We start from the raw sequence: 17,424 nt of genomic DNA on the forward strand, positions 1-17,424 counted from the left end.
GCCATCAACATGCCAAAATGAACTGGTCATTGCCGAAGTGAACGCTATGGTGATGCGGGACCGTCGTGTGACTATCCGAGAAATTGCGGAAGAGGTGGCTATCAGCACTTTTTCTGCACATTCCATTATGACCGAAGATTTGGCCATGAAGAGAGTTGTGTCGAAATTCGTGCCGAAGCTGATCACGGTGAAGCAAAAGCAACTTCGTGTTGAAGTCTCACAGGACCATGCTGGATTCCACACAGTGACCCCGACTTCATGAACACCATAATCATTGGTGACGAGTTTTGGGTGTACGGGTACGACCCGGAACCCAAATACCAGTAGTCACAGTGGAAGCATTCCACGTCACCAAGACCAAAGAAGGCCCACCAAGTGCGCAGCAACGTCGAAGTGATGTTGACTGCTTTCTTTGACTCCCACGGTGTGGTACACCACGAGTACGCACCAAAGGGTCAAACAATCACCAAAGGGATGTCCTCCGTCGCCTATGTGATGCTGTGCGACGCAAGAGACCGGAGTTCTAGTCAACAGGAAATTGGCACATCCATCACGGCTCCTGCATATTCCTAGCACTTGATTTAGACTTTTTTTGGCGAAAAACCAGACTCCTGTATTTCAACAGGCTCCTTACAATCCTGATATGGCCCCCTGCGACTTCTGGCTGTTTCCCAAAATCAAGAGGCCATTGAAAGGAGCGCGATTTCAGACAAGAGAAGACATTATGGCTGCAATGACAGCCGAGCTAAACTCCATTCCGAAAGAAGCCTTCTCAGAATGCTTCTAACAATGGCAGCACCGCTGGGAGATGTGTGTGGAGTCCCAAGGAGACTACTTTGAGGGTGATTAGGTTTTTAACGCTCCAATTATACCAGTTTTTTTTTTCTTCGGCCAAAGGTCGGATACTTTTCTAACAGACCTCGTAGTGACTAGGTGCACAGAATAATGTAAATTTTGATACCTAAATATAACACAAGACTTAAAAAACAAATAATTAAAGAACACATTGTGTATTGGCTTTTACTGTTACTAAGCCTTTATAAACTTTCTTCTGCAGTGTGCTGCAAATTTCTCCATGAGGTGCTAAAAAAAACTAGACTCCAACAATTGCTTCCTGGGACTTATATATCGAGACAACAGATAGCGTCAAGTTGCCCCAATATTACCCAATACCATGCAAATTTTGTTCACTGTCCCATCTCTCTCCCTATTCTCTCTAATGTTCCATAATCTTTTGCTAGTGTTGTTCAATCTACATTTCTTTCCACAAGTTTCTTGGCGCACTACTTCCTTGAACCTCCAAACAATTAGGCCATTTGCTAGCCTCTTGAAACTCATTGATCCTGCAGGCCGTATATTGAAACTCATTGATCCTGAAATTATTATGACAGCAAGACAGACCATAAGCATGTCAGCCCCCGATTGCACCATTTAAACTACTATAATACATTTTCGAAATCGCTGAAGTGTTGGGTTGGTGCACATCTCTCGCAATGGAGTTTCAGCACACAGCAAAGTTGGTGAGAGTTGCAAGTCCACAGAACAGATGGCACAAGCACATTCCCTAGCACCTCATAACTGCTGTCACAAGTAAAAGGACACCAGAGAAGAACAAATTAGCTACCATATTTATTCAATTCTAACGAGCACCCAATTTTCACAAGCTTAAAGAAAATAAAAGTGCACGAATGTAAGATGCACCTGAACTCGCAGACTGCACCTGAACATGCATCCGAATGTAACACATGCCGAATTTATAAAATAATAATATAGCTTGTCCCCACATTGCAATCGGAAGAAACGAGACGTACAGAATTTACCTTCACCTGCCATAGTACCTTCGGCATTGCACTGCTAAGCCTGAGGGCGCGGGATCGAATCCCGGCCCTCAATGCGAGGAATTGCAAAAAACACTCGTGTACCGTGCATTGAGTGCACGTTAAAGAAACTCAGGTAGTATAAATTAATCTGGAGTCCCCCACGACGGCATGCCTCATAATTAGGTTGTGGTTTTGGCACATAAAGCCCCAGAATTTTTTTTAATTTACCTTCACAGAAAAAAAAAACATTTTTTTTTTAATGAGCTTTCATAATGAAAGCAGTGCATCGTCGACGCAATGTGCGCTTATGGCTACAGATACGTAAATGTGCTTCTGAACTGATTCATTGGTCTCGGCAGAGTAACATGTATTTGAAAAGAAAAAAAAGAAAAAAAGGGTACTGTAAGTTTAAACTTTTAAAATCCTCCAATGGTTAATTAAAAAAAAAAATTCTCACTCTCAACGATGCCCTTTTGAACAAACCCGAGCCAAAGTCTGTGTTGCTAGCCACCGTGATGATGGCATACCGCAAAAATTGAACCTTTTAGATTTACGTGATACATTCGGCCCACAGCACATAAAGCAACTCTCCATGGAACCGGGGTAAAGTGATGCGCAACCAGCATTTTATCATATTACCGTAGCATGTCGCACTTCAGCAGATAAACAAATTAATGATACAGTAAAGAATTAGGCTTTTAAGGTGCTAAACATCGCCAACAAATTTTAAGCTGTAACCTTACCTGATAGGCATCTAGCCTACAAGGTACACTTGTGTAATTCATCCTTTACTTTGCATTTTGAACACAAATTAGCTAAGCCCACTCAGTAATTCCTAATTTCTGAGACAATGCTTCCAAAAATGTATGGTAAGGCATCAATGATTTGATACAGTCACCAATAACTTAGACAGCCCGGAGAAAACTTTGGACACCTAAGAATTCGGACCAAATCCCACTCTGCTTCCACAACCACGTTGTTGACTTGGTGGCTGAATTGGAAATTCAGCCACCAAGTCGACCAAGTCAAACAGAAAAGTGATCTCAAGATGTTACCGGCACCTCCTCGAAACCTAAAGTAACGGTCTGCATAGTCAATCACCTCGTTGCAAATTTCACCCTAACCACAGCACTAGCCAATCCAAGTTGCTAAGTTCTTAAAGACTTCCAATTTGTCACGAGAGTTTCGCACATTCAGGTTTGTCCCTAATACTGCTTCAATGCAACTTCTCTCTCTTAAGCTGCCTTCCACGTACCCAAATTACAAGATCTGAATATGCAACAAAGTACTATCTCAAATTTGTTCTAAATACACTTCAGGGAAAACATGAAACATTTACAATGCACTTATAATAGGTTAAACACCATGTTTTTGTGGCAAGAATTGTGCTCAGTGTGCTTACAGACGACTGTGTCACTGGTCTATGGTCTGTTGGATTTTTCTTTAATATTTTTTTGCATTTTCGTTCTTTTTTCTCTATGAGATCCAATAATTATGTGTATAGCTGGTAGCATCTGCAAGACCAAGAAAGCATTAGTATACCTGTGATATGTATTTGTGTATGAACATGCTGAAGCAATTATAATATTATCATTTTTGCAGAAGTTGCATCTGAGCTATGAGAGCAATTATTTATGAACACTGAGCATCTATGCTTTATCAAAATGCAGTGATGCTACTGCGGACTTCTGATTTGGAGCAATTTTTGGAGCATCAGAAATTTCATTTTGGAGCACTTTGGAGCAGGCAATTTGGCATTTGGGAGCAGCTGATTTTTCACATCCTGAAGTATTTCGAAAAAGCGAGTTGCAATTTACATTCAAAGACCTCAATAATTCGTAAGTTCTTATCTGTTATCTGACTTGTTAAGCCACGGCTAAGTCAAAAGCAAGGCCACAGCTGAAAAAAGGCAGCTTCTCACTTGTGCTGGAACTCCGGGATGCTCAGTACAACCTGAATGACAGAGTTCAAGTAGCAAGAGTTTCCCAAGTTGGCCAGGCCAGTGTAACCTGGACCAAACAGCGGCGTCAGCTTGCTGCCAGCCTCCTGGATCATCGCCCACTCGCTCTGTCGTTGGTTCAGGTCTATCTCCAGCTCCAGCATAGTCTTTTCCGTCTGTGTTTCACCACAAAACAATGTTGGCCTGGCCTCATCTGTCAACTTTCACATCTTGCCAGCAATTCAACCACATATAGGCAAGCCGGAATCAAACATGAACTTAAGAGACAAAATAGAATACAGCTAAACCTCGATATAACGAAGTCTGTAAAATCAGCAATTTGCTTCATTATATCAAAATTCGGTTATATTGAAATTGGATCTTTTATGCGAATAAGTACAGTCGCCGATGGATTTTTCTTACATGGAAGGGGCCACAAAACTTGGAAAAACTGGAAAAAGGAAATTTGAATGAGACAAAAATAACTTTATTGAATTTAAGAGTCAGCAATGAAAGATACGGTTTATTGTCGTGTCAACAATATCTTCACACCGGTGAAGATGCTTTCGCGTGCGCTCTGCTCCCACGGCTGATAGTATCGCCCGCATTGGGACGACGTTATCACGAGAACCGCCGGCAGCGGGAAGCGAACACTTTGTCTGCCTCTCGCTTCAACGCATCTCCAAAACTCAATTATGGAAACTCTAGCACTAAACACATGGGAATACAGTGCACAATGCCACGCCTATTCACACCTCAACCAGGCCTTGCACTCACAGCAGATTACGCCTAAAACAGGGCACACGGGCTGCCTATGCGCTCTGCCACGCTGATACCCATGTGCTGCCGCGGCCGCGATAGAAAAAGAGATAGTACACCAACCTGCCCCGCACTCACTCGATGCCCTCGCTTGATTGCATTACCATGAGCTCGCTCCCCTCACCCACTTTTCCCTTGCTCCCACTTACCAAGCCACCATTTTTCTCGGCTCACCCTCGCACGTTTTCCCTTGCACCAAAAGCATACAGTGCATGGGGCGCGATAGAACCTCATCGCACTTGGGAATTATCCAGAATATGCTGCTAATTCGCTTCGGTGGACGCTGCTGTCAGTTATATATACTCCTCAGATTATCTATAATCATTTCAGAGCACTTCCCTGAGGCAAACGTGCACAGATCTCATTTGATGACCCAAACTCACTGTCACAACGCGAGCAAACGCTTCGCACTATGTCTCGGAAACTTGAGATCACGCGAGCATCAACACTAAATGCATGGGGAAACAATGTGCATCAAAGCACCAATCGTGCAAGATGTGTGCATACAAGACACGTGTGCAAGGTGGAGAAGGCAGACAAGCACGCGTTGTTGCCACCACCCCACCCCTAAAGCATGCTTGATCCAGCTAGTACGCGTGCACTTCCTTCCCATCCCTCTATAGCAGAAGGAATCATCAGCTCTCATGTTTCTCTGAGCGCTGCGAGCTGCCACACGGCAGCCTCCGCAAGCTGTTTACCAGCGCGACAAATGGCACAGCGGTGTTCCCAGCCTAAGATGCACTTTTACGGCATTTTTTGCTGCTCAAACTTTTCGTGCGGAAGGAAGCTTGAAATAACTTTTGCCTCGGTCTATGTTTTTATAGTTTTTTGCTAGATTTACTAGCTATACAGGCTCCAAGTACAAGCTATAAATGGTCGAAAACTTTCGTTAAATTGAAACCATGTCATTAAACCCTAAGAAATGTTAAAGGTTTTTAATAGAACTAAGATTGGGAAATGAAAATAGTTTGTTACATCACGAATTTCATTAAATCGAGGTTCGTTATATCTAAGTTTGACTGTATTCATGTATAGAAATACAAGGAGGCTTCACACATTTTTATTGCATTTAGCACCATGCATGCCACTACATTGTCTACGTGCCTTCAGGACTGTGCGGTCATTCATGGTCGCAATGATAGCAACCGCAGGTACATTTGAACTGTTTATAGCAAGTACTAGTTTTGTTCTGTTAATGCAAGGCGTACAATGTCCCAAATGACCGGGACACTGCCGAGGATAAAATGTGATCCTAGTGCAGCTCGCGCGCTGGCCTCAAATCTGATGGCTACATCGTTACAGACTTTTAGTTGCCAGCCAGCTCAATTGTGCAAAAATAATTAGGATGTGGGCGCAGAAGTGACAAGCATGTCTAATCAAATGAAAACACGTCTCACGCCATTACTGCACCCTGAAGGAAGTTGAAAAGGCCCTTGCCATTGCGAATGCTCATCAGTCATGAGGAAATAAGACGCGCAGCTTCTGGCACTGATTTTGTGCGAAATACAAGTGATGATGGCGAATTTTAGTAAATTAGAGCATTTTCATGTATCAGAAGCATTCCTTTATTGTCTTGTTGGTCTATTTAAAGACTAAACATTCAGTTAATTCTGACGTTTTTGTCGATTCCATTAAATATGATTTAACGAGACATTTCTGTAGTACCAGCCGTGATGTCACGAAAATTGCAATTCACATGAAAAAATGTGCAGTAAAATCATGAACCATGAGGGACAAACAACTAACCTTTCTCATCTTGGCGATCTCTATGCCAAAGTGCTCAAGATGCTTGGTGAGGTTGGTATCGATGACCATATCATCCTCATCATAAGAGTGCACATCTGAAAACAGGAAGCAACACCTACAGATGATAACCTGCACAACACTATAACCTGATAACCTGCAAGGCCATGTGCCTCTTGAACAGAGGTACAAGCTAGAATAGACTGGACGAGTCTGTCCCGCAAACTATATTCTCACATAATCTTGCACAGTATCAATGTATTGATGTGTCACAAATGATATCGTATTTTTGGCTGTATAACCGGCATCGAAAATTCTAAACATGCCACAGTAACGGGGTGCGACTTATATGTCAATTTCGCCTTGAGGTGTGGCTTCATGCCAGCGTGGCTTCACAGCAGTGTGGCATGCCAAAAAACCACATCAAAAGGCAAGGTTCTCTCCCGACCCCTGCGTGTTGAAGCTTCCTGCCCCCCTCGCTCATGGTCGCCCATTCTCCTTCTCTTGACGAGTCACCATTTTTGTTTAGTTGTTGGCGAACAGTGCACGCAGCACCAGCCTACTAGAACTGAAATCACGATGTGCTGCGCGCAACGGCTGTCCTAGTACAGCAAAAGGTGTCATGCGCGCGCACACAAGCAAATGAGCATATCTCACTCAATGACCACGGAAACTCGCTGTCAAAACACTATGGTGAGGAAGTGCGTTATAGTGCAGTACCGCTTATAGTGCAGATATTCGAGACTACGGCGACTTACGTTATAGGCGGTCTACATTGTATATGGTAAATGGTGGTCAAACAAAACGTAATTTCTCACATTTAAGCACTACAGCTGTATATGCCACAAAGCACACATTATACAAATGAATGGAGCAAAGGGAGAGAAGAAAAAAAAAGCGAATTAGGCATTTGCAGCAGGGGCGGATCCAGGTTTTTTCTGAGGGGGGGGTCAGCTTCTGTCAATGATGATGATGATGATAGTAGCCTTTCTTATTTACTGAAATTTACCGTTTTTGCTCACGATAAACCCGCGTTTTATACGGCTAGAGCAACACCTGATGCCCGCCGTGGTGGCTCAGTCAGCTCAGGCGTTGAGCACGAGATCGAACGTTGGATTGAATCCCGGCCGCGGCGGCCGCATTTCGATAGAGGCGAAATGCAAAAACGCCCGTTCCCTTGCGTTGTAGTGCAGGTTAAAGAACCCCCGGTGGTCAAAATTAATCCGGAGCCTTCCACTACGGCGTGCCCCATAGCAGTAGCGCACCCAGGATCTCTGCCAGGGGGGGGGGGGGGGTTGACAGTTTGCCTTAGTTTGCCAATACCATCTAAATAGCCCTAATTTGAGTTTCTTCACGGGAAATTGTCAAAAAATGCGCTTTTCGCGCAAGTTTGCGAGTGTGCAAACGATTGCGCGTCTTACATCTAAGTTGCAGTACTCAAAGGCGCAATTAAGGAAAGAAAAAGGGTTACACAAAAGGGGGGTTAACTCGGCCTCAGGGGGGGGGGGGGTTACAACCCCCGAATCCCCCCCCCCCCCCGTCGGTGCACCACTGCCCCATAATCAGAACTCGTTTTGGCACGTAAAACCCCAGAAAGAGGAAGAAGACCTGTAGCGAAGCCAGGTATCGGTTTCTCCGAGCTTACAGGAAAAGGACGTTACCCAATACAGCCATGTGCTTGGCGGCTGTGCCTGATAATACAGGGTGTTCAACACTGAGCTTTATGGTTTTCTTAAAATTAGGCACACACGAAGACCACCTGTGCAAATAAGTTATGTGGCTAGGGGGGCACAAAGTGAGATGATAATTATCGCTGTGAGCAGCCAAATTAACTAAAATTGAACAACTATTTTTTTGTTGACTGCAGTAAGTGGATATGTTTGTATTGAAAACTTAGAGACAGTCATGTTTCTACACAGTATCAGTCGGAAGAATTATTCTAGCGTGTCCGTGCTCCGAGATATCCGACTCCAAATTTCAATTGTCGTACTGCGCAGAATAATCGAGTCGACGCGAGAGCGGTTTATGCTTTGCGTTGCTATGGAAGGAAGGCATTTTGGACATTTTTAGGGCATTGACATCTTGATGGGTCGAATGTTGTCATGAGATTTGTGCATGACAACACCAAACTTAAAGCGGCGGTATGAAATATTCGTTAGCATAGCTAAAAAGGTTTCTGCTGTTGATGGTGCCGTTGTTACTCTTGATTTCAATAAATCTTACAATACTTGGAAATCAGCAGTCACATTATTTGCGTAGCCCAGGCAAGGACCATGCCCGGTCGTCTAGTCACCATTACACACGCGTACTGCCCTCCAGCTTCTACGCTCGCGCCATTATCTCGGCATGGCAGCTGCCGCCATCTTTACAGGCTGCGCGGTCGCGTGTTACGACAGCGGTTACGGGTTCTTCAATTTTTTTCATTTCACCAGCCGTGAGGGGAAGGAGGACAGTTATTATCTTTGCCAATGCCTCCGCCCCGTTGTCAGACTAAATGCCGCACGCAACAGCGGCGTCACATCAGGGAGGAACTTTGCGCCGATCCTCACTCTCTTGCAAGTTGCATGTGTAATCATGCGAACGACAATTAAAATTTGGAGTTGGATATCTCGGAGCACAGACATGCTAGAAAAATTCTTCCAAGTGAAACTGTGTAGAAACACGACTGCCTTTAACTTTTGAATACAAACATACACACTTACTGCAGCCAATAAAAAGTTAATTATTCAATTTCAGTTAATTCGGCTGCTAACAGCGATAATTATCATCTCACTTTGTGTCCCCCTGGCCACATAACTTATTTGCGCAGATGGTCTTCACGTGCCTGCCAGTGTCTAATTTTAAGAAAACCATAAAACTCAATTTTGAACACCCGGTATATCTAGCCTGTCTTGTTTCTTAAAATAAAATTTGGGATGGTCTTTTGCAGGTTCGTTATAAATGCGTAAGCACGGGTCCGTCTTTGGAGTTCTGTTGGGACACCATAATTTCCTTAAGAATATTCTTTGTTTTCGGCTGATACACATTCGTTTGATTTGGAGGACTAACTCCCCTATTCTCAAACAGCCCTCGACTCGAAGCTCGTCCTCCACTCCACCTTGTTGAGCACAGCGCCTCCTCTCGACTGATAAAGACGTGACAATTCTAAAGAATTCCCGTGAATGATCATGAAGCTCAGTGACCACTTCTTTGGAGGGATGGCGGTGCTATATTTCCTCTTGAGTCGAGGTGTTGCGTTGACTACAGGAACGTTCTTGAATACGGGCGTAACCCTCCGCTCCAACGCGGCAACCACTACGCTGGTTGTTTACGATATGCGAATCACTGCGTATGAAGATTCACGACGCCACCTACAAGAATAACGTTGTGGCGTAGTAGCCGAGAGCGCGAGCCAGCGTCTTCATGTTTTGTTTCTCACGCGACGTCATCCTTTACACAAGGCGCGCATCTGCTCCCGTTTCTCTAACCACGCGATGCCATCCTAGGCCAGCGCGGTGGCGTTCGCCGCTTACGTCACGCTCCCCCACTTCGCAGCCGCGGCTCGAGACTTCGCCCCGCTCCGCGAGAACGCCCACTCAGATAAACGGATCCGGCGGGTTTGAGCCTCCTATGCTTAATGTACGACAATAAAACTGCGAAGTCACAATGAAAAACTTGTAGCGTACGAACGGTACTGTGCTCGTACTGGATATTGTCAACGTGCAACTGTGATCACAATGAGTGCTACAGTTAAAAACAGTTGCCTATGCGCAGTTTTTAGTTTAGCTGTTAGTTGTTTTTATTTATATATGAACACTTCAGCGAGAGATCTCTTTCATTAAGCAGGCTGGTCGCGGAACCGATGACAGCGAATGAGGTAACCGTTGTCACCCCAAGGGGAAACTAAGTTAATCAGGCGCGAAGGCGCTCGAGCGGACCTCGGCGTGCTTGGCAAAAGGGACGTCCCCTCGTTCATTCGACGCCACCGACGGGACGAGTAAGGCACGGCCGGCGCCAGGAGGTCCAAGGTGTTTATGAGAAAAACTACGGCAACTTCGCGACACCGCACTCCTACGGAATACAACCTAAGCTTGTGAGCGACCTAGCTTTACTTCTACAGGGCTGATACCAATGGTACTCGCGAAAAATACTTTTGAAGAATGCTGGTGGCCACACTTCTTCTTTTTTTTTTTTTTTTTTGCGACAGGGCCATCCCCCTGTCAGCGAGGGGGCGATGCAGAAATTTGAGGGGGGGGTCAGGACATCCGGACATCCCCCCTGGATCCGCGCCTGATTTGCAGTGATGCATGCTGAACTTCAAAATCAAGACATTTAGTCAGTGCTGCACTATGAAAGAGTGGCTGTGAGCAACAGATTATGACATCTACCTTTATGATTTAGGTGTTCAGATTTTAGTATGACACTATAACCAACAAAATGTGACATCACAACTGGATTGTTGCCATGTAATGGCAGACTACTACAGAAACACAGGTAGCAGACAGCAAGTCTAAAGGCCTAATGTACTCAAAGAATGGGAAAATACTCAAAGAATGGGAAAAAGCAAGAGGAAAACATGGCATGAGGCATGAGACGTTGAGGGCTTAAAGAATATCGATGACATCACCCACCATTTCTCGCATGAAAAGTTCAGGAACACAAGATATTTTATTGTTCCACGTTGTTTTTAGCATGCAGTCAACTGAAAGCAACCTCTCATTATAATGTTAATTTTCTCCTGGGCTTAGAATCACTAAATAGTTTCCTTAAAAACAGCCTACTGTATTACTAAGAAAAAGTGTGTGCACACATGAATTTTCTTCACCACATCTGCTTTCATCAGTTGACTCATTTGATGCATGGTAAGAGTGGCAGCCAAAAAACTAAATGTCAGTCAGACTTTAGACATCAGTACTCACCAGCACCCTCTGGTGTGATAGTTCCAAGCTTTACAGCAAGTGGGTAGCCAGTAATCTTAAAGTGTTCAAGTGCGTGGTTGTTGCCGCCAGTGCCCTCAAAGTGCTTCCGGCCACAAAGAATGGCACCGTCTGTTAGGTTCATCCACAGATTCTCTGTGAGGTCACACTTCTCGCATTTCCAGCCTGTTGGTGCCACTTTCACGCCATTGTCTAACTGCACCAATGTGTCACTGTGTCTGTAGAAATAAACGAAACGAGAAAAAAAGCACAACTTATTGATAATGTTAATCTCTGATAAGTGTAAAACACTGTTCATTAGGATAAAGCTACAGTTGAGGGCCAACTTGAATTTCTTTAAATACCTGGGAGAACCAGAAATGATTTTTCTGAGACAAGTGATGAACCAATCTGAATAAAGTTTACTGCACTGAGGGAATTCAATTCTAGCCAGTTTAGACTTAATTAGGCCTCTAATGTTTATGCGAAAATTGGCAAATCAGTAAGAATTAAAAGATGTGCACCCACCAAGCTGCAGCAATGCAATGAAAACACATATCACAGCAAGATGTCAAGATGGGCTAGTTGGTCGATGTTCATTGTGAAGGATTCTTTGAAGAGCAACATGACACACACACAGAGGTAAGAAACGAAAAAAAAAAGATAGGATGATGCTGTCCTGTCTTTTTTTTTTTCTTTGTTTCTTCTGCTGTAGCACTTCAAAAAATCCTTCACAATGAACAGGTATTGCAATTTTGTCAACTGCATCAATCAGGACACCCAAAGCAAACAGACCTAATGTAGCATTACTTTGCAAGTGATGTGAAATTTTTATTATGTTCCCCTTAGTTTTCTGAAAGTTGTATTCGCAAAATTTAAGCGCACTTTAGAAAGAGGAGCATACATCGTATAAATCTTGTTGACTTTAGACACGCTAACAAGTGCAGTACAACTTATCTTACAGCACTAAGGTCTTGTAAAAACACAAGAAGCTGTGCATAAGAGAGAGTGCATCAGTTAGCACCCAAAACAGTGCGCAGGAACATGCATGCACCCTTTGGCTAGATGTAGCAGTGAGTGCCATGGAGCAAAAGATTGTGGAGTTTGCACCTCATAGCAAGGAACACAAATACATACTCAGATACAGTAAGATAGCACAGGGAAAACTTGGTATAGCGACTACTCGCCACTTTGAAAGGCTTATTTCCTGCAACATTTTTATCACATTCGCATAAATATAGCTTTTTGCAGGAAGCATTACCCGATCACCCACTCAGTAATTTTCCTGATGCCATGTGGTAATATTTTTGCTCTAAGTATATTTTTCTTTTTCCTTCGTATTGCTATAGATAGCCTTGGGGTGAGCGCACACAAAGCACCAAGGACCTTCGCTTACTTTGATGGCACCCTCTTCTCTCCATCCCATGTTCCAGCCAAAGCTTCCAACTCATTAACTACACCGGCAGAGTCGGCCGCCAGAACGGCTGCCACGGAAAGCTGCACCTGGGACGAGGAGGACAAAGAATGTAATTCACATGCATGTGAATAATCAACGAAAAACTGGCAATGAGACGTACCACTTCGGGGAGTTGTGTGTTTGGCAGGGGAACCAAGTCAAAGTTTGGAAAAATGACGAGAGAGTTGTGATGTTCATATTCGTACTTCTTGCCCTGGTCAAGAGGAAAACCTCCCTCCACACCTACAGACAAAGGTTGCACACACCTGATTTTAAGAACATCCTTATAAATGAGTAACAATAAGCATCAGGAAAAGTGCTTTTGTTATTGTCTGCATTATTCGTGCCATAAGCGCTGCAAACTATGTCCCTCACAAGCAAACTATGTCCCTCACTATGAGCAAATATTGTGTAAGGATACTCCAATTTTTATCAAATTCATACGGGCAAAATTCTACCCATGTGATGCCCACATTTAGTGAAATCAACTTTATTACCGTGAAAAAAAAAATTTCAACAAGGAATGACAGTCCACCTGCAACACAGGCAAGTGTTGCAAATGTCTGCCATGCACTAGTGGTCATCAGTGCGGCATTTCAAGTGCTTCCTCACGCTGCTTTGAGCAGTCCCAAATGATGCCATTCTCAGTTTCAAGGAGCTTTGTAATGGAGCAACTTTTAAAAAATAAAAAATAAATTATTCGAGGCGTTTAAGTGACAAAACATTTTAAACAATCACGGAGACGACCTCTACCATAATAAAATTCCAATTACCAATACAGGTGTTTATAATATGTTTTACATGTATTGAAATATACACGCGCAATTCCTGGCGGGAAGCCGATTAGAGTCGAAAAATCGTAATACTGTGGAAATAAAACACAGCCGCTTGTGCAAGCAGTAAAACTAATTCTAGGTCACATGTATTGCTCACCGATGGCCAGCTTCGTGGGAGGCGCAACCCTCTTCGCCGCCGGCGTGTCATCCGCCACCTGCGGTATGTTTACATGGCGAATATAATTGCCGCGACAGTCCCCAAGTCCCGAAACAAAGTTTACGCCACACACCTCCTTTTTCACGGTTTTCAGGTGAAGGTAGACAGCGTTTCCAGTTTTTGCGTAACGCCTCTCGACAAACTTCTTGGAAAATCCAAGAAAAGTGTTCAGGCACACATAGAGGCCTCCTTCAGATTCCTGAAATAAATGACAGGACATCCCAGTGAATGCGCATAGGAAGCCATCGCTGGCCGCTCACAGACTAAAGATAAGAACGTACGGGTGACGTGCTGGGAGGCCATTCTTAATGAAAACTATACACGAGAAAAGTAAATCCCGCCCGAGCCAAACCATTTAATGAACGCATTCGCGCCGAAAGCATTCGGCAGCGTTCACCAACAGGGAAAAAAAACAAAAACGCAACACTCAGGACAATGCTCAAGCATTAAGGCAGAAAGATTTAATTGAAGTAACTAATCAAGAGCAGAGGCGATGTCAAAGATATTTATAACGGTGGGATCCAACGCTTTTATGGTGCGTCTCCGACATTGCCGGCGAGTGTTGGAAGAACGAATGTATCGCTGTGCACAATGGGACAGCCTTTTGAAGGAAACTTACTGGTGTGTCGAATGAGAAGACGCACTCATCTTTATAAACTTTGTCCGCGTGTCCAGGAGTTCGGATTCGGGCTAGATGCGGAGCGAGCTTGTCGGCGTACGTTGCCATGTTGGTAACTTCGTTACTTCTTGTCTTCCGAACCTTCCGAGCGTGTTGACGGTGTGGAGTGTGGATTAGAGAGCAAATTCTAAACTTTGAGTTGCCAGACCAAAGAGTAATCGAGAAAACGGAGTCGGGGTTTAGCGGGTAGCCAGAAAACACTAGTCACGCTCTCAACTACCTATCTTGTCTTCCCGCGCTCTTAATTATAGTTATATATACACACCATAATTATTGTAGGAAACTCTGAGATTGAAACATTTCTTTACTCGACGTTTTGGCCGGGAAACTGACCGTTATCGAGTGTACTTAAAATGTTTTGGAAAAAGATTTTGGGCTTACCACTGCACTGTTCTGCTCCAATTTCACAAAAAGATCGTTATTTGGAGTATATGTTGCCCATTGTAATACTTGGCCCAGTTAGTGGCCTGTATTTTTTTTTTTTTTTTTAAGAAAAGAATGAGCAACTGCTTTCTTCTATGAGAAATATGGTTGCTGCTAAGACAACGATAGCATAAACTTGTTTCGCCGCCTGCCTGCATCTACAGAAAGTAGCTGTTCAGGGGCGGTCACCGCGTGATACTCAAGGATAACCTCCTTGGTGATGCCAGAGTCCTTCAATGCAATGAAGGACTCTGGTGATGCCCTCCTCTGGCACGCGGCAACCCTCCCTGGACGGTTGCTTTCTGCAGCTGCCGGCAGGCGGCGACGCAAGTTTATGCTTAGCGTAGTTGAAATGTGGTTGAAATGCTGGCGCGCTAGCTGGCATATGCTAGCTGGTAAGAATTACGTAAACAAAAAAAATTGGAGGACGCTTAAGCTTTAAGAGTCGATAGCATTTTAAGAGGCGATAGCATTCAAAGATCCCTGAATACTTACCAGGCTTCCCCGCAACTCCTCGAGGGGGGCGCACGCATCGAGGAACCCCATTCTAGCGAGGAGGCGAGTGCCATCTGGATGGTGTTTTTGCAAGAAACAACCGCGGCGCAGGAGGTCGTGCCGCGGCGCGCTGCAGTATGAATGGCCGAAATGCTGGAGATGGAGTTTGGGTTTAAGTTTCCGCGTAAGAGAATCATGTTACGGAATGCATGGACGTTTCAGTTAACTTTGTGCTTCAATGCATAAAACAGCGTTTTCCTCAAAAAGTTAAATGGAATGCCCATGCATTTCGTTGGATGCTTTGAAAATTAATATCTCGAAACTGGTTCAGTCCTGAGAATCCGTTCCAAGTGGATACGCCTTGCGAAATCAGCGGCTATAAATCGTAATTGAAAGGATTTGCCGTAAAGTAATTTGTTATAAAGTTAATTAGCTTAATTAAGTTAATTATTCAATTAGACGTTTTGATTTCTCGTGGAAATAAATTTCCCGCCTCATCGAGTAGTTTAGATCAAGGATTATAATTGTGCTATCTGCCACAGGCAATTTTTTAAAATTTGGTGCAGCTAAAATGAAACACCCTTTATATGGTCCAAGCGATGGCTTTTTATTCCACCATCACCAAATCTTTCAACAAAGCCTTCTTAGAAATTGTTCTCTTTTGACATTTACATTCATATATATATATATATATATATATATATATATATATATATATATATATATATATATATTTAGCGGGTAGCCAGAAAACACTAGTCACACTCTCAACTACCAATCTTGTCTTCCCACGCTCTTAATTATAGTTATATATACACACCATAATTATGAGTATACGCGGTGATATATATATATACACAAGCCTAGTGGATAAGACACTCAGCTTCTGACTGTAGGATCGTAATTCATGTCTCTACCGCGATGTTGTTCCTTTACAATTTATTTTGTTTTATACATTTATAACGAATCAAACATGGGAAAGGAAAAATCGGTTTTCTCGGCAGCCACTGCATCATATCTGATCGAGATTGCTGCATTTAAAAGAAAAAGGTATATTCTAGTGACCATTGGCTGCGAATTTTTATTTAGGTCAATAAAAATTGATAATTGGAAATTTTCTGAAAACGAAACTATCAAGTTTACAACTATATAACTCTGCAATGAAAAATTATATCACAATTCTGTAAATTGATATGTTATGCACTGGCTCTCAAATATACCACTAATTTGCAAGTAGAACTTTTGCAAAGCCTTTGCAAACAATGTAACAATTTCACGTGATATAAATTGACATGTATCAATTATCTCAGTTTTGAATGTTATAATGAATGCAGTTTACAGAACTGCGATATCTGTTCTATAGGGCTACAAGTTTGTAGACTTAGTGCTTCTATTTTTTCCAAACTTACCTTTTGAAAATACCCGTTAAAGCATTCAAGCCCTACACTCTAAAAACAGTTGCACCCTTTGGGGTGCATTTTTGCCACACAACAATAATCGCCATCTGTCTTGCTTGGTTTCCTATCTTGAAAACTCTGCACTTGCTACTTTCCTGTCGAGAACGCTGTGTCACGCTGATAACGCTCTTGTCATTCGTGACCGAGAAATGCCGGGTGCACAGCGTTAAAGAAAGGAAAGCCACGCAAGTCAGATGACGATTATTGATCTGTGGTAAAAATACACCCCAAAGGGTGCAACTGTTCTTAGAGTGTAAATCAAAATTCCGCTTCCAACAGTCACTAGAATTTAACTTCCTCTCTCAAATGCAATAAATTTCATTAAAATCTGCCCAGCGGCTATTTCAGAAAATCATTTCTGCATTTCATGTATTTGAATAGCCGGCATCGTAGCATCATATGCCCGAGATCGCCATTGTCATCATAAATCATTCAAGCGCCTTTCATGGCCTTTCAGTAGTGGTTCCTTATTCTATGGTAGTCTTTGAGCACGAAAGGACGAAAGCTCATTCATAATATGTTATATCACAGAACACCTATAATATGGCTATGTTACACGCTAAGCTAGCAGCAACAAAGTCGCGTAACATGTTCTCAGTGTTCCATAATTCCGTTCGTGATTGTTGCGGTGCGGAATATCAAATGCACATGTAGACGTGTGGTGACCGCGACGCAGGCAGTGAATAAATGAAGGAATGCAGCGGG

The 17,424-nt window shown here is 43.3% G+C and overlaps 1 protein-coding gene across 2 annotated transcripts in view; it reads right to left on the minus strand.

Moving 5' to 3' along the window:
- The window catches only part of LOC119446568 (ubiquitin carboxyl-terminal hydrolase 5-like), a 36,035-nt gene extending 21,564 nt beyond the window's left edge, over positions 1-14,471 (minus strand). Inside the window, exons 1-8 of one of the 2 annotated variants that reach the window (XM_037711029.2) lie at positions 14,285-14,471; positions 13,739-13,864; positions 13,606-13,663; positions 12,794-12,915; positions 12,613-12,719; positions 11,220-11,455; positions 6,325-6,419; positions 3,742-3,935 (exon numbers count right to left, since the gene is read on the minus strand). In XM_037711029.2, coding sequence (XP_037566957.1) covers positions 3,742-3,935; positions 6,325-6,419; positions 11,220-11,455; positions 12,613-12,719; positions 12,794-12,915; positions 13,606-13,663; positions 13,739-13,864; positions 14,285-14,392 — 1,046 coding nt within the window. In that variant the 5' untranslated portion in view covers positions 14,393-14,471. The remainder of the gene's footprint in view (positions 1-3,741; positions 3,936-6,324; positions 6,420-11,219; positions 11,456-12,612; positions 12,720-12,793; positions 12,916-13,605; positions 13,664-13,738; positions 13,865-14,284) is intronic. The other variant, XM_037711030.2, reaches the window with a different exon arrangement.
- Between the last annotated feature and the right edge of the window lie 2,953 nt (positions 14,472-17,424).

This window comes from Dermacentor silvarum, chromosome 3 (assembly GCF_013339745.2).
Source record: "Dermacentor silvarum isolate Dsil-2018 chromosome 3, BIME_Dsil_1.4, whole genome shotgun sequence".
In the NCBI taxonomy this organism is placed as follows: domain Eukaryota; kingdom Metazoa; phylum Arthropoda; class Arachnida; order Ixodida; family Ixodidae; genus Dermacentor; species Dermacentor silvarum.